This window comes from Dipodomys merriami, unplaced genomic scaffold, assembly GCF_024711535.1.
Source record: "Dipodomys merriami isolate MVZ:Mamm:240054 unplaced genomic scaffold, mDipMer1.0.p SCAF_30, whole genome shotgun sequence".
Lineage (NCBI taxonomy): Eukaryota > Metazoa > Chordata > Mammalia > Rodentia > Heteromyidae > Dipodomys > Dipodomys merriami.
In genome coordinates this window covers 15,010,869-15,034,569 of record NW_027204493.1, presented here as the reverse complement: position 1 = coordinate 15,034,569, position 23,701 = coordinate 15,010,869, and the positions used below count along the sequence as shown (strand labels likewise).

The window sequence follows — 23,701 nt, the reverse complement described above, 5'->3', positions numbered from 1 at the left end:
TGTAAAGTTCGTTTTCGACATGACAACTTGTACTTCTCATTGTTGCAACGGGTCCACCTGTATCCTTATTTAAACGACTTGTTTTTCCCCTTCTCCTCCACAAATTATACCAACATCAAATACAGTGAAAACAGGTGTTATTCTGTGGGGGAGGGACATACAAAGCAACAATCTATGCTTCCATCAGAAAGAATGACATTGCCCCATTTGTTAGGAAATGGAAAAACTTGGAAAAAAATTTTATTAAGTGAAGTAAGCCAAGCCCAAAGAAACATAGTTCCCATGGTTTCCCTTATTTGCAATATCTAGTATATGTCTGAGTCAAGCAGAAAAGGTCAGATAAGGTGATGTTAGGAAAATGAACCCTAAGATATGTATTCAAATGTTTTTTTTCTTTCATGCATTTGTTTCTAACGCGTTTATAAGTTACCAGATTTTAAAGATCTTACTTTATTCAGGAATTGGTATTATTAAAATGGAAGTGTATTCCTTGAAAGTACATTGTAGAAAGGCCTCCTTACCAAAGACCTGCAAAGACATTCTTCCTAAAACAAATGCCATTTCCAATGACCATTCTGACCAGAAGATATACCAAACATAGAATTCATTCACAGCTTGGAGGAAAAACCCTCCCAGGAACATAGATGTTGAGGCACAAAGAAACACAGCGTAGGTTACATGACAAGTCTGGCTATGAGGGAAAGTGGGAGTGTGTCTAGATAGTTGTTAGCCCTAAACTAATATTGCTGCAGGATTTCCTTCTCATAAGAAGTCTATTTTCCACCCTCCCTGCATAATGTTTGCTTTAACTACATATGCTCTCAACCAGTACAGTGCAGAAAAGCTTGGAGGTTATTTTTTTTTAATTCTTCCCATATGACGGTAAATTTACAAAACCTTCCTAAGAAACAGAAATACATTTCAGCTCCCAGAATCACTTCATCCTTCTGCAAGTCAGAGCATCTCACTCAGGAGATAGAAAACAGGGGTGCCTATGTACATCAAAGCAGAAATGTGGATAATAGTACTAATTATTGTCACACTAATAATGTTCATTATTATCATACCTGGATTTGTGCCAGACAAGGCTCTCAGCATTTAATAACAGTTAACCCATAGGCTGTTCTTGTCCCATTTGGCAAGACAAGGGCATAGGAAGGCTAAACAAAGTGCTTACAGTCACATAGCTGGCAAGTAAGTGGCAGTGCCAGGATTCAAGCTGGGTCATAGTGTCAGAGGTCCTACCATTTCTGAATATTGCCTACCAGAGTCCATGCTGTGACTCACATGCTATATATGATAAGAATCACATGGGACTGACTTTGTTTCAATGTCAGCCAACTATATCAGTTACTTTGTGTTCCTGCCTGGGCAGAGAGTTAGTTCCAAGCTGACTTAATTCTCAGAGGAACTGGCACTAGCCTTACTCAAGGCCCAGGCCAGGTCCCACAGAGACTCTTCATCACCAGTGGGTGGCGATGTTGTTATATGAAGCCATTGGGGGTGCAATGAAAGTCTGGTTCCTTTCCTGAAAGAGGAAAAGCCTGTCTTTATTAGAAAGGTCATTCTGGGTAGCCCTAACAATACAAATGCTTTACTGTCCTGAAACTTCCAGGACAATTCTTCAGAAAGAAAGGGGACTACAATTATGAGAATGTCTACCCATTTGTTTTCATTTATGTGAGCTTTCCTGCCCTGCCAGATTATCCCCAGTATGTCTCAGTATGAATTAGACATTTATCTTCCAATTAGGGCATGTCATGTTCTTCTTAAGTAGTAGAGATTTTCCCATCTTTGTAGTCAAGTTTTGCTAGTTTATGGGAGATGCTGAGTAAATGAGTCAATAAAAATGTAAATACTTCATTCGGAGGCAAATAGTTCCACTCCAAAGCACAACCTACAAATATCTGCATAGGCCTTTAGAGTCACCCCAAATGAACCCAGACTTCATGGTGACTCAGATGGGTTCAATCACTCAAGGATCCCAAAATAGAATGAATCGAATCTCCTAAACTATCCAATTTAAACTCCCAAAACTGCAGTACTCAAGTTGCCATTACATTTACTTGACCCTTCAACAAAAAAGTCACATCTTATACAGGACAAGTGTTGAGTTGACCTCTAGGTAATTTCAATAGGAAGGAAAAAAAGGAAGGAAGGAAGGAAGGAAAAAAGGAAGGAAGGAAGGATGGAAGGAAGGAAGGAAGGAAGGAAGGGAAAGAAGATGAAAAAGATATATATGTTTTGGATTTATGTGCCTCTTTTGGATATGTTAGGTGGGTTTGTGACCTTCAGTGGAAGAAAGTTATTCCTGTCCCCATTTTGGATTTTACAAAGATCATTAGTCATTCTTCTTTTTGTACCTGTTATTTCTACAACATCTTTTCTCATTCCTATAGAAATTCTTTGCACAAACTCTAAGCTAAGGCCCAGTGTTTTGCATTAACCACAGTTTACATTGGTTGTTTCTGCACAACCTCTTGGGAAATTCCTTCATTTCCTATCTCCTAATCCTTCTGTGGTTTAGTAACTTATCCCAGGGCTAAAAGGAACTCTAAATGCCATTCTGCCCAGCTCTGAAGAGCTTCACTTCCCTGTCCTTCATTCTGTGGCTGAATTCCCTCTAAAAACATTTCCTGGATGGTCTTCTGGCCAAACTGGCCATCTTTAACAACAGGAAACTCATTACCTCTTGGGGTGACCTGGAACATTTTATTTTTACAATGCTCTAACAATTCAAATACCTTTCTCCCTGTAAGTCACCCATTACCACCTTTAACTGCTGAAGTTTCAAAGAATAATTTAACCACAATATTGTTTGCAGAAAAATTTCTTGAAAACACAATTCTACTTACAAAATCTATTCTATTTACAAAAAGAACAACTATTTAGAATTAAACTTAACCAAAGAGGCAAAATACATGTGTACTGAATACTAAAAATATTGTTGAAAGAAATTAAAGAAGATACCAATGAATGAAAACTATTCTGAATTAGAAGACTTAATATTGCTATGATGCCAATAGTACCCAAGCAGACTGCAGATTTAATTTCAACCAATCCCAGTGATGTTTTTACAGAAATGGGAAAGCCCACCCTAAATTTACATGAAATCTCAAGAGACTCCTACCCAAGATATCCAAGACAAATTTATGTTAAAAGGGGGCAAAGTTGTAAGTCTCATATTTTTCATTTCAAAGCTTGCTACAAAACTACAGCAAATAAAAAGCATGGTACTGACATAAAAATGGACAATATTATGATGGGCATATAAAATGAGTCCAGAAATAATCCTATATCTTTAGTACTAGTACTTGAACAACAAAATCGCCACATGGAAAGGACCATAACTGTGTTTTTGTCTTATTTTTATTTATTTTTCTTAGTTTTTGCAGTACCAGGGATTGAACTCAAGGCCTCATAGTTGCTAAGCAGGTTCTCTACCATTTGAACTATATCCAGCCCAAAGGAAGACATTTTCTTTTCTTTTATGTCATTACAGGGTTCTGAATTTAAGCTTAGCGTGTTTCAGCTTTCTTGGTCATAGCTGGTGCTATACCGCCTAAGCTATTCCTCCGGCTTTCTACTAGATCCTTAACTTACACCATATTTAAAATTAATGACCCATTTCTTTGACGAACATTGATGTAAAACTTCTCAACAAAACTTTGGCCAATCAACTTAAACAGCTCATCAAAAAAATCACATTCCATGATCAAACAGGATTCATTTTGGGGATGCAAACTGGTTCAATATATGCAAATCAATTAATATAATTCATCACATCAACAAGAGCAAGAATAAGAACCACATGATTATCTCAATAGATGCAGAAAAGCATTTGGATCTTTGGGCTGGGAAGGTGGCTCAGTGGTAGAGTGCTTGCCTTGCCCTGGGTTCAATTCCTCAGCACCACATAAGCAGAAAAAGCTGGAAGTGGTGCTGTGGCTCAAGTGGTAGAGCACTAGCCTTGAGATGAATTGCTGAGGGACAGTGCCCAGGCCCAGAGTTCAGGCCCCATGACTGGCAAAAAAAAAAAAAGAAGCCAGATTCATGGATGCAGCCAGACTATCCAAATACAGAATTAAAAAAAAAAAAGACAATAGCAGAGGCTATCTACAAATTCAATGCAATACCTATCAATATCCCAACCTCATTCTTCAGTGAAATAGAAGAAGCAATCCAAAAATTCATGTGGAACAATAAGAGACCCGAATAGCAAAAGCAATTCTTAGCAGAAAGAACAGTGCTGGAAGAATATCAATGCCAAAATTCAAACTCTGCTACAAAGCCATAGTAATCAAAACAGCTTGGTATTGGCACAAAAACAGACCTGAGGATCAATGCAATAGAACCAAGCACCCAGAAATTAACCCGCAGACATATAGCCACCTAATCTTTGATATGGGAGCTAAAAAATTAGAATGGAAGAAAGACAGGCTCTTCAATAAATGGTGCTGACAAAATTGGTTAAACATCTGTAGAAAGCTAAAGCCAGATCTTTATCTATATCACAGTGCGCCAGAATCAACTCCAAATGGATCAAAGACCTCAAAGTAAAACCAGACATCCTGAAAACATTACAGGAAGGAATAGGAGAAACTGTAGGGCTCCTTGGCACAGGCCAAAGTTTTCTTAATAAAGACACAGAAACACAACAAATCAAAGAAAGGTTGGACAAATGAGATTGCATGAAACTGCAGAACTTCTGCATGGCAAAGGACATAGCTAGCAAGATCAATAGAAAGCCCACAGATTGGGAGAAGATCTTCACTAGCCATACAATGGACAGGGTCTCAAATCTAAAATATACTTAGAACTCAAAAAATTAAACCCCCAACAACAAATCCTTAAAGAAACAACTGCCCCATTAATAAGTGGGCCAAAGACTTTGAGAGACTTTTCCAAAGAGGAAATAAGGATGGCCAACAGACACATGAAGAAATGCTCAACTTCTCTAGCCATAAAAGAAATGAATCTCACCCCAGTTAGAATGGCTATAATCAAGAAATCTAATAACAACAGATGCTGGAGGGGATGTGCACAGAAGGGAACCCTACTGCATTGTTGGTGGGAGTGAAAACTTGTTCAACCACTTTGGAAAGCAGTATGGAGGTTCCTCAAAAGACTCCACATAGAGCTCCTCGATGACCCAGTAATCCCACTTTTGGGCATTTACCCAAATGATCACAAACAAGACCATACTAAGGCTACCAGCACGACTATGTTTATTGCAGCATTATTTACCATAGCTAAGATATGGAACCAACCCAAATGCCCCTCAGTAGATGAATGGATCAAGAAAATGTGGTATATATACACAATGGAATTCTATGCCTCTGTCATAAAGAATGGCAGTGCCGCATTTGTTAGGAAATGGAAAGACTTGGAAAAAATTATATTAAGTGAAGTAAGCCAGGCCCAAAGAAACATAGGTCCCATGGTTTCCCTTATTTGCAATAACTAGTATGTTTCTAGGATAATATTACCAGACAAGCAGAAAAGGTCAAAAGCTATGTACGTATGACCATGTAAGATGATGCTAAGCAAAATGAACCCCAAGATATGGATATAAGAGGGTTTTTTTTCTTTGTCACTGTTGTTTTTAATGTACTATGTTATTTTGTTTCTTTTGTATGTTCTTCCCCCATGATATAATCCCTGTTGTCACTGTATTTGTATATATGTATATAGACTGTATTTCCAGTGTATATACATTTTTCTAATTTGGGAAGGGGAAGGGAAATAACAAAATTGGTTGACCCATTGTAACAATGAGACGTACGAGACACTATGTTGAAAACGAACTTTACAACTTGGAGGTGTGTAGGGGGGAGGAGTTGGGAATGTAGGGACAGAAGGGATAGTAGGGATAAAACAAAGGAGTGAGTAACAATGCTCCATAGAAAATGTACTCATTACCTTACTCATGTAACTGTAACTGCTTTGTACTGTCTCTTTACAATAAAAATATTAAATAAGTAAATAAAATAAACAAAAACTGGAACTAAAATCCAATCATAAACATAAAACTATAAAGTCCTTTATCCCACAGTACCCTTATTTCCCTAGCCTTCCTTCTTCTGTTGACCATCCCCCACCACACACAGACATGATGTCCCTTTTAACACTCAGGTCCAATTGTTTTTTTTTATTTTTATTTTTTTTAATTTAAATTTTATTTTATTTGTGAACATACTGTACAGAGGGGTTACAATTACATGGGCAGGATAATGCATACATTTCTTACCAAGCATTGCAGCCTCCTCCTTTGTTTATCAGGTCCAATTGTTATCATTGCAGTTTTAGGTCTAGATTCCACATGCTTGTACTTGTATGAGTTTATTTCTGGGATCTATTCTAATGCATTGATTTTTTTTCTGTTTTCATGGTATGGCCAGGAATTCCACCATTATAATTGAATAGGAATAGTAAGAATGAACATCCTGATACCATTCCTGACTTTAGAGAACATGATTTTAGTTTTTCTCCCACTTAATATAATGTTGTCTATAGATCTGTCATATTTGGCCTTTATTATTTATTGAGGTATATTTCTTCTCTTTCTACCTTATTTAGAGATTTTTTTATCATGAAATGATATTGAATTTTATCAAAACCTTTTCCAGCATTTATTGCTATAACTATGCAACTTTTTGGCTTTTATTCTGTTTATATGCTGTACATTTACCCATTTGCTTATGTTGAACCATTCTCACATCCCTAGAAAGAAAACAACTTGATTGTTTTAATATACTGTTGAATTCAGTTGACAAATATTTTATTGAGAATTTTTGTGTCCATGTTCACCAAGGAAATTGATCTGTAACTTTTTTCTTCTGCTATATTAATAAGGTTTTCAGTTAAGTTCTTTTCAGTTAAAAAATAACCTTTATTTAACATGTACATTACAGAAAACCTATATAAGCAAAGAACAAAGTATTATTGCCACAAGCAGTTCAGTTAGACATTACTGGATTCTCGTACACACACCAATCCTTTTTAACTAACTGAGATCATATGGTACATGTCGTGCTTTTCCAAATGTTATGAATTCACCAATTCAAAATCCCAGAGCTACATGAATATTCAGATATCTAAAAATACAATCTGGTAAAAATTCCAATCCTGCTTTTCTTAAGGATAAAATTTTCACTAAAGACAAAACCAGCAGCAGGCTTCTAGACTTAAGTATTGACAGAGGGTTTTTTTCATGTGAGTTATTGAGCTTTCAATTTTCAGGATGTCAATTTGATTTATACATATATTAATATAACTTTATTGAATTCTTCCTTAGTTACTGCATCACTTTATTTCATTCAGCTGTTTATTTGAAGACCCTTTGAGTTCATTCAACTGTTTATTTGTATCTTCTTTGGATTCATTCAGGCACTTATACATCTTTTCTCTATTTTTTGTGGCTCATTTTTATCATTGCTCTTTTTATTTTTATTTTTATTGCAAAGGTGATGTACAGAGGCATCACAGTTCTATAAGTTAGGTGATGAGATCATTTCTTTTTGAACAGTGTCACCTTTTTGCTCATTTTCTCCCAGTTTTTTCCTCCCAACTCCCTCCCACACAAGTTATATAGTTCATTTTCAACATAGTGTCTAGTGAGTATCACTGCTGCTTCATTCACCCTTTATCCTACCATTTTTGTGATCTCCCTGACCCTCCCCAAATCAGATAAACTTACAAATAAGACAAAAGGATGTAGAAGTCAAAAGCAGGACAAAGAGAAAAAAAGCAAAATAACAAAAAAGCCCCTTGTCTCCCTTTCTTGGAGTACATTTAGATAACCATCATTTTATATGATCATATGCACATGGCTATTGAGCCTTTGTGATCCTCTCCTAAGAATATCTACCTTTGGTCTTACCGCGTGAATGTTTACAGTCCTGTTAATTTGTCATGACCAAGTATAATTTTTTTGCATTTTACCATCCATTGTGCTTATTTGTAGATTCATAAGCACATTCTAATCATTATAAATGAGAGAAACCATGAACCTATGTTTCTTGAATCTGGCTTACTTAGCTTAATATAATTTTTTCAAAGTTTTTCTATTCCTTTTTTTAATTGTGAAAATACCGTACAGAGGGGTTACAATTACATGGGCAAGATAATGAATATATTTCTTATCAAATATTGTTGCCTCCTCCTTTGTTTCCCCTTCCCATCCCTTTCCATCTCCCCTCCCACCCTTACCCTCCCCCTCGACAAAGTTGTAAAGTTCGTTTTTTGACATAACGATTTGTATATCTCATCTATTCCTTACTAATGGTGAAATATCATTCTTTCAGATGGCAGCATAAAACCAATAGAATAGAATAGAAGACCCAGAAATGAACCCACAGACTTTTAGCCACCTAATCTTTGGTAAGGGAGCCAAAAACACAAGATGGAAGAAAGCCTCTTCAATAAATGGTGCTGGCAGAGTTAGCTATACACATGCAGGAAACTGAAGCTAGATCCTTATATCACCCTGCACCAGAATCAATTCCAAATGGAGCAAAGACCTCAATATAAGGCCAGATATCATGAAAATACTACAAGAAGGGGTAAGGGAAACACTAGGGCTCCCAGACATGTGTTGAAACTTCCTAATTAAAGATTCAGAATCACAACCAATCAAAGAAAGACTGGATAAATAGGTTTGCATCAAACTGAGGAGTTTCTGCATGCAGAGGACATAGGTAGCAAGAAAAAAAAACCCACAGAATTGGAGAAGATTTTTACTAGCTATGCATCAGACAAGGGCCTCATATTATCATTGTTTTTTTGAGTTCATTGTCTGAAATTTAATCCTACCCTGCAAGTTTTGTATTGTGGACTTAATTGACTTTTGGAGGAGACATATTACTTGTCCTATATATATTGGAAATTATACATCTTAAGCCAAATCATTGACTGAAAGTTTTAATCACTTGTTCTTTCTGTTGAAATAGTCTCATTAATCATACAGAAAACATAGTACCAAGACTGAGTTGTTGCTTCTCACCACTGGATAGAGGATAAAAATATACTTTGGTAGCCAAGCATTTTCCCAGTACACAAAGCACTAGGATTGATCTCAGAACTGCTGAGATATGAAGTCTCTTATGGAAGGGTTGGTTGCATATTTCTGGGCTGCTTTCACTAAAATGGCTCCCTACTTTGTGTATGGAGAACTGCTGTTGGCTACAGGGATCCTACAACTTGTGGGATGGACAGGCTCATAAATATTCTAGTTTGTGTTCCCAGGCCCAAGTCTCGGGGTGGCTTCCAATGACTGAAACTAAGATCAAAGTTATTCACACAATACCATGCAAACTGGCTTAAGCAAAAAAGTAACTTACTGGCACATGTAAATATTCCAGAGATGATGCTGGCTTAAGGTGTGTCTTGATTTGGTTTAAATGACATCACCGGGTCTCAACTATTTCCTTCTCTTGACCCAGCTCTACCCTTCTCCTGGCTTTGTCTTCATTCTTCTTAGACAGGTTCTCCACCCATAAGGTGTCACCAACCTCTCAGGTCCACAGTTGGCAGAATAAGGTAAAAGCATTGTTCCCAACTATTCTAGCCAAAGTGTGTTTGTTTTTCACACTCTAATTGGGTCACATTCATGAATCGGTCTCTGAGGCCAGGATAATGTCAATGCCAAGTGGTCTAGGCCACGTTCCTCCCCCTGATTAGGATGTAGTCAATGCACTGACTCAGTTTGTGGGCTGAATGTGGAACAGAAGTGGTCCTCAGAGAATAATAGAGTTGGAGCTGGGCAAGAGGAGCTGGGGCAAGAGAAAGAATAGGTTAAAGTGAGTGTTGTATCAGCCAAGATATTTTGCTTCCTGTTAAATATTGAAATCATTCTGGCAAAATGTTTTGTGAATTCTAATTGTTTTTCAGATAATGCAGCTTCACTGTGAGATGAACATGCTGACTTTTTTTTTCAAGTCTTTAGATTTTATTTTTAAAAACCATTTTTAAGTTTAGGTAGTTTTTAAATGATATTTGGGTTTGAACTTAGAGCTTCACACTTTGCTAAGGAGGCATAGTACCACTTGATCCGTGCACTCTGCTTATAACATTAGTTATGTTTCAGATAGAGTGTCATATTACTGCCTGCAGCTGGCCTTAGACCACCCCCACTCCATATACCTCCCTTATATCTGGGATCATAAATCCACACCACCATACTTGGCTTATTGGTTGAGACAAGAGGGATTTACCAACTTTTATTTACCTAGATATACATTGAACCATGATCCTCCTAATCTCTGCTTCTAAAGTTATGAGGGTAAGTCACCACACCCAACTCTAGTTTTATTTTTTTAATTGTATAAAGTAATGGCTTTTGTTGTAACATTTTCATGTTTGGATTGTATTCACCTTGCCATTAGCCACATTTATCTTCCCCCTTCTTCTGGTCCCTTTTCTCTTCCCAAGAAATCCTCTTTCTCTTTCCATATCTTTCTTTAAATATCTAGACTGCACATTTGAAAGAAAACAGGCAGTATTTGTTTTTCTGAGTCTGGTTTATTTCTGTTAACATATTCTTCCATTCCTTCCATTTTCTTGAAAATGACATAATTTCATTCTTCTTTATTGCTGAATAAAAAATTACATCATGTATATATATATGATACATATATATATATATTCATTGGTTGGTAGCACTTAATCTGATTCTATAATTGTCAATTATGATATATATATGTAGTACTGCACTAAATATGGATATGCAAGTATGTCTATATTATATGTTGACATGACATTCTTTCAGGTACATGCCTCAAATATTATAGAAATACCATAGTAGTTCTATTTTTACTTTAGGGTTTTGTTGTTGTTGTTGTGAAACCTCTATAATGATTTCCATAGTTGCTAGAAGTTTATATTCCCACCAACAGTGTATAAGGTTCATTTTCCCCCACATCTTTGTCAGCATTTGTTGTTGGTTTTCTTGACGATGTGTGTACTTATTTTATTTTACTCCATCATGAACAGGTTTAAGTACATTTGTATATGTTATATATACACATTATATTGTTGTAAGGTAAATCATCCCAGAAGCCACATTTTAAATTATAGAATATTGGAGTCTTTATTATACTGTTAATAGGCTGCAGACCACCAGTTGTTACAAAGGCTTGCAGCATGCAAAATACACATAGCCAGGAAATATGCTAAAGAGGAAAGAAATAACAAAAACAATACCAACACGCCAATTCAACTTCAATGGAGAGCTGAATTGGGACTCCATGATGATTGAAGATGAGCCAGGAGACAGGACACAGGACACTATCACGGGGACACACTTGGCATGGAGTCCTGGTGGCTAGGCTGGTCCGGGCCTAAATAGGTTGGCACAGGGGGCAGATCCTCAGAAAATTCCCAGTCCCGGGCACTGGACTGACAGATTCAGTAACCTATCAGCCAAGTGCCTGCCCCTGCCTCCAGGGTCCAGGCACGCCCATTACCATGTGGCCAATATGGCGCTGGCCAGACTTGGCCTCCTTACTTCAATGATATACCCAATGTTGTCACCTTTGGCTGTTCCTTGGCACTCCCCTAGAATCTTGTTCTCAAGGTAATAAAACCAGCATCTTCAGTTATGCACCTATAATGAGATACCAGGCCTTTCTTTGTCCTTAAGTCTGGGTTTTGCTGCTTATACCCAAGTAAGATGGGTAGATGCCTGGGAAGGTTTTAAATGGATAATATTCTGGAAAGTTACTGATTCTTTGTTAATCATCATCAAGCGGCCTTTTTTTCCCTAAATGCCCCATACATTTAATGCTATCTAAAAAAAAGCTTAGTTTTTTTTTAAAAAATAGCATTAGTAGTAGCAAAGTATAAACAATGTTTGCAAAGCACCAGATTATGTTCCAAGAGCACAAAGAATTTATATTTAATTCATTTTTCCATACAATAACCATATGAGTGACCATCATCACCATCATCAAGGCCTAGAACGTATAACTGGCCCACACTGACACAACTGGGCAGTACAAGCAGACAGAACCTGTACCTAAGTTGTCTGGTTCCAGGGACTCCAAACTTAACACACAAGTACATTTACTCTGGATACCACTTCCAGTCTCCATGTAAGTGTGCAGTTGAGTCTTCTTTAAAGAAAAAAGTACTATGGACAAATTAGGAATCAACCACTTACTTTACAAAATGATGTTGTTGTAAAGTAATTCATTTCAATAACAACTACTTCCTGCTATAGGCTAACAGGTTTAAAACCATTAGTGATATCTTAAAAAAATATTGAGACAGAAAGACTAACCCAAAGGTTTGGACTCTTGCCAACTAAGGATCCAAAAAATCTGAAAAACATCTTTAGCATAAACATATTAGTAGAAAAGTACAACTTCAAACAAAACTTACATAGGTTTTCCCAGAATAGTGGTTATGTTTAGGGGAAAACGATACCTAGGAAATTTGAGTAAGTAAAGGAGATCAACACCACCTCTCAGCAGGGCATTTCTCTTGAGGAACTTGCTTCTCAGCTTTCTTATGCTCCTCCTGCCTGCCACACCTTCATCACCTTTGCCAATATTATTAGTGAAATCAATTGTGCACAAAAGTACACAAGCATACAAATGGCTACCAAATTCAAATGAAATGCCATTTCATGAACTCTTAAAACAAAGGGGCCTTCAAGAAAGAACAACATACAAAGACAAACTAGGTTCTAAGAACTATCACCACAGATGAACACCAGGAGAAAGCTGTTGTCCAGCTGACAGCTGAAGGAGAATGGGAAGAGAGAGTTGGCTCTGCGAAGGAAGAACTCCTAAAAGAAGGAAGGAAGCTACCGCTCAGTACTATGCTGGGGATGTGAAAATTGCCCCCATCTGTTTCCCTCAGTCCCCAGTCTGCTTCCCATGGACATGCAAGTGGGTAGGGGAATCTAAGGATACAGTCAGCAAGGGTCAACCCTCAGAGAACCCAGCAGGACAGGCAAAGTGCTGAGTGTTTCTGGAGTGTGGATCACAATGCCTCTTTCAAAGAAGGCTAAGTTAAATCATAAGAAGACAAGTGACATGTTTCAGATCAAAAAGAGAAGCTCAGAACCCAAATGAAGACCCCACTTCCTTCTGTGGTCTTAGTAAGTTTGGAAACCAGAATGCGTAGGAGTCATAAAATCTAAAAGGATATCTAATTGCTTCGGCTCCTTTCTGGCATAGGCTGCTGTTACGAATGGTCCACAGTGGTCCACCTCTCTGCTGAGGTGGTGAGCGAGGGTTCGATAAGGATGACTCAAAACTCTGCTTGCTTTCTTCAGAAAGGTTGAATGAATCATTTGTGTGGGTGACACCTGGGATGTTATTCAATGAGTGAATTCACTCCACACACTAACAGTGTACCTGTTTGATTCATGGAGGTGACTCAGCTGAAGATGTTGACCTGACCATGGTGTACCAGGCAGCATCTAACGGAGATGTCAATGCTCTGACTGGAGTGATTCGGGAAGACCCCTCCATCCTGGAATGCTGTGACAGTGAAGGTGAGCTATTTATTTATGCATTTCAAATTCACTCCTTGCTCTTATTTTTTTTGAGATAGCAATATTATTAAAATGATTTCTGACTGGTCATTTTAATACTGGAGGTATCTTGCCTGTGCAGATACCTCACTATTTCTTCATAGAATGATGTTAGACACCGAGCTTCAAAATCTTTTACATCACATCTTATATGAAGTCAGTTTCTTTGAATTTGTGTCTAATATCTCTGTGGCAATGGCCAAAGTATATTAGTACTCCAGGACCTGTCCAAGTTTAAATAAGTCATGTATCATATTGAGAAACAGGAAAATCTCAAGTTAAATAACAAAGGATAATCAATAAAAGTCAATATTAAAGCAATGCTAGGTGGGGGGAGAGAGATTTTAACACTAAATTTACATTTTAGGAAGGAGGGAAAACTTCAATCACTAATCTAAGTTTTTACCTTAAGAGCTTAGACAAAGAGCCAAATAAACTGAAAGAAACCCAAAGGAAACAAAATAATAGAGGATAGATTAAATTGAAAATGTAAAGGCAATAGAAAAAGAATCAATGAAACAAGAAATTGATTCAATGAAAAGATCAATGAAGTTGACAAGCCTCTAGTGATACTGACAAAGAAAAATGTGGAAGAAAGCACATTTCCATTATTAAAATGAACATTAAAAATATCACTACAGACTCTATAGATGTCTAACAGATAATAAAGAAATACTAGAGACAACTTTACACACAAATTTAACAATTTAGATTAAATGCACTGATTCTTCTGGTTAGTTCTTTTATGTCACCCAAAAAGTTTGATTGCTTTTTATTGTTATTATAAAGGTGATGTACAGAGGGGTTACATAAGTCAGGTAATTAGTACATTTCTTTTTGAACAGTATCACCTCTTAATTTTGATCATTTTTGTAGAAACACATTTTTTTTGTATGTGGCAGTACTGAGGTTTGAACTCATGGCCTGGGCCTTGTCCCTGAGCTTTTTCACTCAAGGCTAGCACTCTACCAGTTGAGCCACAGTTCCATTTATTCTGGACTTTTGTTGGTTAATTGAAGATAAGAATCTCACAGACTTTCCTGACCAGGCTGGCTTCAAACCATGATCTTTGTTAAAAGAGTTAATAAAGAACAACAAAAGACCTAGAATAGCCAAAACAATTCTAGGGGATAAAGACAATATGGGAGGGCTATCCATGCCGAACTTCAAACTCTACTACAGAGCTATAATAACAAAGACAGCATGGTACTGGCACAAAAACAGACCCGAAGACCAATGGAACAGAATAGAAGATCCAGAAATAAACCCACAGGCCTACAGCCAGCTGATATTCGACAAAGGAGCCAAAGACATACAATGGAAGAAACACAGCCTCTTCAACCGCTGGTGCTGGGAAAACTGGGCAGCCACATGCAGAAAACTAAAAGTGGACCCCAGCCTATCACCATGCACCAACATCAACTCAAAATGGATTAAAGACCTTAACATTAAACCTGAATCTCTGAAACTACTGCAGGACAGAGTAGGAGAGACACTTGAACTAATAGGCACAGGAAGGAACTTCCTGAACAGAGTCCCAGGGTCACAACAAATTGGAGAGAGACTCGACAAATGGGACTACCTTAAAATAAAAAGCTTCTGCACAGATAAAGCTATCGCAACCAAGCTAGAAAGACAACCAACTAATTGGGAAAAAATATTTACCAGCAATATATCAGACAAGGGGTTAACATCCTGTATATACAGGGAACTCAAGAAACTAATCCCTCCCAAACCCAACAAACCAATTACTAAATGGGCAAGGGAACTAAAGAGGGACTTCTCAAATGAAGAAATAAAAATGGCAAAGAAACACATGAGGAAATGTTCATCATCCCTGGTGGTGAAGGAAATGCAAATAAAGACAACCCTGAGATACCACCTTACCCCAGTCAGAATGTCCCACATCCACAAATCAGCCAACGACAAATGCTGGAGGGGATGTGGAGAAAGAGGAACCCTATTACACTGCTGGTGGGAATGTACACTCATACAACCACTTTGGAAAGCAGTCTGGAGGGTCCTTAGAAAGCTAAAGATTGACCTCCCTTATGACCCAGTCATACCACTTCTAGGCATCTACCCTGAACAACAGGAACCAATATACAAAGACACATGCACCTCCATGTTTATTGCAGCACTGTTCGCAATAGCTAGGATATGGAAACAACCCAGATGCCCCACCACAGATGAATGGATCCAAAAATTGTGGTATCTATACACAATGGAATATTATGCAGCCATTAGAAATGACAAAATAATGGCATTTGCAGGGAAATGGATGGAGCTAGAAGGAATCATGTTGAGCGAGGTAAGCCAAGAACGAAGAGACAAACAGTACATGGTCTCCCTGATAAGTGGATGATGAATCCAAAATGTTAGGTGATATGACAAAACTAACAGGACTTAAGAAACAAAGAACTCCCACTCATCTGGTTGAACCACTACTAAATATCCCCATGCTGCTGATCACATATATGGTATATAACATATGAGCACCGTTATATATTACAGACTGTGATAGACAATTTGCTCCAGGAAAGTTAGAATGAACTTGTGACTTTAAATGAGCATCATTATTCCACAATACTGTGAATTTCCGGAAATTAAGTAATCACTTAATCACAATCAAAAAAAAAAAAAAAAAAAGAACCTTGGGGAAGGGAGGGAGGGAGGGGACGGTAGGGGGAAAACAATGGAGGGGGTAACAATGTTCAAGAGGAAGTGGAAGTGTACTCATTACCTCACTCATGTAACTGTAACCCTCTGTATAGTATCTTTACAATTAAAAAAAAAGAGTTAATAAAGAAAATTTGAGGATGATGAGAGATCATAACTCAGAGAGTTAGTTTACAGTGGAGAGTCAGAGGGTTGTTCTCAGAAAAATTTAAAGATAACCTAGGATCTCAAGACAGATGCAAATTAGTTAGAGCATGTAATTCCTTGAAAATAATACCTAAAATTTCATTTGTTTATGGACTGAATATTTTAGATTTGCAAATTGCTTTCAGAATTGTCTTATTCAGCATGCCTTCCTCCACCCCTACCCCAATGGTAATAAGTATCACTTTTGAAAGGAAGAAAAATAGGAAGGAGAAGAAAGAGAGGGAAAAGAGAGGAAACTTCGTTGCTGTTCAAAGACATAACATTTCATTGCTGCTTTTACCAAGCAGAGACACCTGAAAATGTCTTAAAAGGGAGAGATTTGGAGAGACATTGAGATCTATGCATTTTTAGAGATCTCTGCGTATCATCGTTTGCAGTTCATCCAAGAATTTCAATGTCAACATAAATCTCCAGGCAAAAGACATCTAAATAAGTCAGAGCTGGGCAAAAGGTTGTGCTTGAGGTTTTGTTTCTTTGCCTGAAGAAAGGTGAACAACTTGGATTCTAAAACCCTGAACTGGCCTGTTCCAAAAGCTCTGCAAAGTTAATCAAAATGTGTAACTCTATATTTATTCAGGAAAAAATACATTTAAAAACCAAATGCTTGGTGAGGGAAGGGGTGATACATTGTCCAGAAAGAAATGTACTCTTTTTCTGACTTATATAGCTGCAATTCTTCTGTACATCACCTTTGCAATAACAATAAGAAATTTAAATGCTGGGTTGGGAAGAAGGGGTGAGAATGTTCAAAGGAGTAACATTGACCAAGACACATTATACTTGTAAACTGCTTTGTTGAATGGCAACTCCTTTATACAACTACTTAAAATAGTTTTTTAAATTAGGGTTGTATTCATTGTCTAAAAAAAGGTTAATTATATTCAGTTTCTACTTTGTTAAATGGCAACTCCTTTGCACGAATACTAAACATAAAAATAAAATAACAAGGCAAAAATAAATGGTGACCTGGAGGTATGGCTCAGTGGTGAGAGTACCTGCCTATCAAGTGCAAAGACCAAGTTCAAATTCCAGTGCCACAAAAACTAAATTGAACAAAAACAGATGGCTTGGTCTATACTGATCCTGAAAACGAGTGCTTAGGACAGATGGCTCATTTAGTAAAACTCTGTGCTCCTTTGTCTAGGCTATCACCTAGCTTTATCACTTACCACCTCCAATAAAAGCATGCTAAGCCCGTCTGCCTGGCTAGAGTTGCTTTCCAAAGGCCCTTCCAGTTTCAGCTTGTTGAAACCAAATCACCATAAACCTGCCCATTAGGTCCCAAATTATACAGATCCCCAAAGCAATAATTTTTTAAAAAAACAATCCTTGGCCCCAAATATTTCCACCAACCAACTATTGCAAAATTATAGGGGATTAAAGAAATGCCAGAAAAAGAACACATCATTTGTGTAAATGAAGTAACAATTGTCTTCACCTCTCTTGAGTACTACACAGTTCACAATTCAACAGTTGTGTTTATGCTGCAGAAAGCAAAATAAATCAACAGGCAAATGAAGTCTGCTCGTGAATTTCCTAAGTCAAACATGTTTAAAGGCTGTTGACATGTCTCGTTCCAGGATGTACACCCTTAATGCATGCAGTTTCTGGACGTCAAGTGGACACAGTGAAGCTGCTGTTGAAGATGGGAGCCAATATTAACACACAGGATGCATATGGTCGCACAAGTTTATGCCTGGCAACCTACCTGGTACCAGCGTGTGTCTGTGAAGGGGGCTACGGAGTGTGGTGCTAAAGGTGTCCTTTGGGCATCCTTGGACAAATGTAGCTAGCTAGGAGACTCAAACTTCAAACTTTACTCCAATCATCTGCACAATTTATATTACCACTTACACTTGGCTTTGTGGAGTTCAGTCATCCTTGTATCCTCCACAGGTGAAGTTAGATGTGATAGCACCATTACAGAATTTTTTTTTCTATCTTAACACCAGAATTTCCCTTGAAACTCTCGACACTTGATGTTTGTAAAAATTTATTCTATAAAATAACCTTGAGAAAATGTAACTCTTTGAAGTTCCGATTAACAGCTGTGGCATTAGATTGGTTGAGTGGAAGCTCCAGGCTGAGGAACATAAGAAGTGCTGGGAAGTGAGAAGGATGGGTGAAGGGAGTATGGAGGAAAGGAAATACCAGATTCTTGGAGGTAGCAGAACTCAGTTCTTAGTCTCCAGTCGGAAGTTATAATGCCAGTCCTGGTCCAGATTTCAGTTCAGCCTTGTCCCACCATAAAGTGGTCTTGGTGAAGACTCAACAAAAATCCCCAATCCTACGCATTTCAAATCTTCCCAGTGATCTTCCTAAAAGGGCTGCTTCGAGCTTGTGTTCAACAATTTCTAACCACCTCACTTAGGCTTCATTCTTCCTCTGTATCAAGTTACCCCAGGGGTCTTTCCCTTGACCACCATCTTTTTGAACTTGCTGTCTTTGCATTGCTAAGACTATCCATTGATGATGTTGGATTCGCCCCCAGACCAGCCCTGCTGAAGGGCCCAGCCCCTTCAGTGGAATCAGGCCTGACTGACTTTGCAGAGTTCTCCTTCTGTTGTGATGATCTATTGGTTCCATCTTCAGAGGAAGAGTAACACATTTCCCCACACCACCCCCAACCACACTACCCCTTCCTGCCTCCATCTGGATTGCAATGATGCATTGTCCAATTCTCACAGAGATTTTCCTCAGAACCTAGGTTTTCACTTTTCATTAGTGTGCATAGTTCCTCTAAGACTTACAAACAAATCTGGGCAGAGCCTTTCAATGTGTCCCACAGATCTCTGGTGCTGATATCAGTTGGAGGCTTGTTTTCAATGCAGGCTCCTGGGAGGCCATGTTAGACCTCTCTAGTGGGATAGATGCTCTGGGATGGAGTCTGTCAGGTAAACCAACTTCTTTGGCAACTTCTGTGTCTACTCAGTTTGGAGACCGTTGCTCTAGCTGAGAAATTCCTATCTCAGAGAGACTATGATGGTCCTCTCCATCTCTTCCATGATAACACAAGGTCTAACAACTGCTCTTGCTATAGACATGTAGAAAACAATTGGATCAAGGATAGAGGGAAAGAATAGAAGTGAATCTAAAGTTAATGGCCACTTTCAGAATATGTTAACAGAAAACCGCGCCTCTTCCAAAATTCTAAAATTCAACATTTCTTTGGCTGGACCCTATGCAAGGGACTAGGAAGAGAAACTTCTTTGGTCTTTAGTGAATATGAGGGGACCTTGGAGCTTATAAAGATGCAACTTTGCAGCCAACTCTTTCTAGGAACATGTGTTTCAGGACACCAAGGCAGGGGAAGAAAGAGCATCTTCTTAACTATGCCAGGCCTGGTATGATTCCCCAAGGCAGAACAACTCCCTGGCTCTACCAAGGTTCCTGGGAAGATATATATCTCACAGGTTGAACTGTGAAGCCTTTTGTTTACAGTGCTTGGGTTCTGGTATTAAAGAGAATGTTGGCAGCTAAAAATTAAGTCTCAATCAATATACAGATAAACAGCGCAGATGATGTGACCTGGGGAAAATCAGTTAACTGTACCTTTTTTCTTTTTTCTTTTTTTGTATAGGAGATTGGATTCAGGGCCCCACACTTGTAGGTCAAGCACTCCAACACTTGAGCTGTGCCCTCAGTCAGGCCTTGGCTATTAGTTTGCTTTAGAGAAACTGTCTCACACATTCATCTGGGACAACTTGAAAGGTAGTCCTCCTGCTGTTATCTCCCCAGTAGCTTGGATTACAGGCATGCATCACCATACCCAACAACTTTTTCTTCCTCTTTAAAGTACAGTAAAATCATAACCTACGTGTATTATAACAGAAAGAGAAATGTATATGGAGTCAGTCAGCATGTAATAGATACCAAACTCATTTGTTGAATCTGAATGGTAATATGGTTTTATCTATCTTCAATGATTGAAAATTTTTTTTCTGAAGAAAGAAAACCACATGCTCACATAGAGTTCCAGGAAATGTTGCAAAATTATTTGTAGAATGTTTGAAACCTTCTCTTGCCAAAAGATCTGCTTTTCAAAAACTATAAATCTTGAGCAACGCTAAAATTTGTCCACACTGACTTTCCTTTGGGTCTTTTGGTCATATTTTCTCCTCTTAGCTAGAGAACTTGATGACTTTCACATTAGTAACTAAAACCAGATTTATACATTAGCAAAATATGAGTCAACACTGATAATGTCTGAAAAATGTTTGCTTCTACTTGATCAAGTATCTAGAACCATATTCAACATTTTAGTCCATGAATTTTGTTGTGCTTTGATTTACAGATTATTTATTTTCCAGACTTCAAAACTAAAAGATTCTTTTTTTAGTATTCTCTTCCTCCTTTAAGCATTTTTTTTGTTGGTTGTGGGGCCTGAACTCAGGGCCTGGGTTCTGTCCCTCAGCTCTTTAGCTCAAGGCTAGTGCTCTACCACTTGAGCCACAGCACCCCTTCTGGCTTTTTGGGCTTATGTGGTGTTGAGGAATCAAACCCAGGGCCTCATGCATGCAAGGCAAGCACTCTACCACTGAGCCATCTATCTAGTCCCTTCTTTAAGCATTTTTAGCAGCTTTAATGCTTCCATTGTCATATTTGGGGGACATATTCAGTCATCTTTCTTCTATTATTGGGGAAATTTGAGGCATAATTGTACTTGAATGGAGGAAGGCAGGAAGCCTACTTCCAAACAAAAGAGAAGATATTCTTTATAATAGTTTCACCTTTTTCTTTTTCTTTTTTTTTTTGTGCTAGTACTAGGACTTTAACTCAGGGCTTCATGTTCTCACTTGACTGTTCTGCTCAGGACTGATTCTCTACCACTTGAGCACACCTCCACTTCTGGCTTTTTGCTGGTTACTTGGAGATGAATGTCTGTGGGATTTGTCTGTCTGGGCTGACTTTGAACCAGGATCCTCAGATTTTCAACTCCTATAGGCTGGAGCCACTGGCACCCGGCCCAGATTCACCTATTTATTGTCTCCTTATAATTGAGTGAATAATCCAAGGCTTCTAAATGAATGGAGGAGGCCTCACTCTCAACATGGGGACCAACTTGCTTACCGGTATGGTTGAGCCACTTTAAACAGTGTGGAATGCAGAGGGAGAGACTCACTACTCCTACTCTTTGAAATTGGAGAGCGACTGGGGAAATGACTCAGTTGTAAATGTTGGCCAAAGAGAGGGATTAACATGGGATGTAGTAATATCTGGTCTCCATCGGCACAATCAGTGAGTACCAAGGAGTTCACACTGTTTCCTGGGGAATTCATCAGTGAGTCAAATGTAGTAGTGGGAGACCTTGAAGGATGCTGGTGATGCCCACATAGTTACAGATCTGAGCTATTAGTGTAGAAGACCCAGCCATGGGAGCAGGGATTGGGTTATATATCTAGGCACTGTTATATATCTAGAACTGAGTAGCGTAAGGAAATTGCCATCCTTGTGGTTACTAGAAAATGACTTGGACTAGAGAACCAGTCTATTTATTAGACAGAGACACTGAGAATACTGAGGCTAAGAATAAAGGCAAGAATTCTGAAATGGCATAGAAGTCCAGTTTTTAGAATTAGCCCATCCAAGTCAGATGATTAAGTAGCATGATTTGAAGTATGACCATAGACCACAAGCCAGGACTGCTCACTCACCCCACCAACATACTGCCTTTGGCAGTCTAACCATGTGAGTAGAGTACTAGTGAGTGAAATGGGAAAGGGAGGCAAGGGAGAATATATGATCAATCTACATTTTACAGTGTAAAGAAAAAAGTGGAAAATTGCACCGTAAGCGCCCTTCAGCTCTTGGTTAAAGTCCCTGAGTTGGAGCTATGGTCCTTAACAACTTCAAATCAAATCAAACACACCTTTAGCCAAACCAAAGAAAGGAGTGGGGGGAGAAAGAAAAAAAAAAACGTGTTGACCTATGTTATATGAGTTTGTGTAATATAACTATGCGGTCGCTCCTGCATTTCAGGGTTGGCTTGAGGGCTGTGTGAGTCTTCTCAGAAATGGTGCCAAGCACAACATCCCAGACAAAAATGGCCGTCTGCCACTACATGCTGCCACCGCAGAGCCTGATGTGAGGTAAGCAGACCAGTTCTTACATCATACAAGTCTGGAGAGTCCCACTCACACTAGAAGGGCAGCTAACTCCATGGCTGATATATTTTTTAAATTCTCTCATTATATTTAGTTTCTGAAGTTCATTAGACAGGGCCATACCAGAAAAACCTGGAATAATTTTAAATTCTAATCTCATTCTCCTTGTACTTCAATAAAATATTTTTCTTCCTTGTCTTGGGTTTAAGAAGAAATGCTATTAGACATCATTGGAATTAATATATCCATCCAATCAATTTGGCATAATCCTCTAGGCTGAGAAATAACAAGATTTCTTCATTTTGGTTACTTTTACAAAAAATAAAAGGGCTTGGGAAATTCCAGAACTATTCCCAAAGCTTGTCTCTTACTGTCTTGGACTATATCCAGAAATAACAGAAAACTACGCCTTACCCAAAACCCAACAAAGCAAGGAAATTTCAAGACGAGACAGCAAGCCCAGACAGTTAATGATCAATAAACATTATTTGTGAAGAGATAGATTCCCATTTTATGAATTAGAAAAGGAGAATAGTACAAAAATTATTTTTCAAACAAACCACATAAGGGTTTATGTACAAAAATATAGAGTGTCTCCAAGAGTGATCTTTAGAAAATAAAGTTAAAGCATTTCCTTTCAAGATGATTCTACCTTGATGTACTGTACTGTACTTCCTTAACTTGTCTCAAGCAGAGTACTTGTTTTTAAAATCTACTAACTGATTCTGGAAAGTAAGAGCCTACTTAAAGTTATGGTAATTATAGTTACTGTAACAAAACCCAAAGATTCAGTGTTTTGCCCAATAAAACTTCTCAGACATGCCAGGGTCTGGTGTAGGTGTCCCTGGCTGGTGGATGGTTCCTCTCTCGTTGGTGATTTGGGAGTCCTAGCTTCTTCCATCTTGCTGCTCCATCATCTCTCAGGTCACAAGACACCCTTCATTCGGCCTGCAGATAGGCAAGGAGGAGTATGGAGAAGCCTCATTCACTTCTGAAAAAGCCTACACAACAAGGAAATTAGCAGCTCTCTTCATTAGGCCTAGTCATTTGAACACATCTGAGTAGAATGAGCTCCAGGTAACCCAGACCCAGAACTAAACAGAAATCTACATACTACCAGTGAGTCTGATCTGTGAAGAGGAAGGGGCATAGATTTTGATGAAAACTT

The 23,701-nt window shown here is 38.3% G+C and overlaps 1 protein-coding gene across 2 annotated transcripts in view; it reads left to right on the top strand.

Annotated features, from left to right (window-relative positions):
• Positions 1 to 23,701, top strand: part of Ankrd55 (ankyrin repeat domain 55) — an 85,491-nt gene that overhangs the window by 14,209 nt on the left and 47,581 nt on the right. For both annotated transcript variants that reach the window (XM_070040942.1, XM_070040943.1), the window contains exons 2-4: positions 13,382 to 13,504; positions 18,010 to 18,140; positions 22,409 to 22,518. In XM_070040942.1, coding sequence (XP_069897043.1) covers positions 13,382 to 13,504; positions 18,010 to 18,140; positions 22,409 to 22,518 — 364 coding nt within the window. The remainder of the gene's footprint in view (positions 1 to 13,381; positions 13,505 to 18,009; positions 18,141 to 22,408; positions 22,519 to 23,701) is intronic.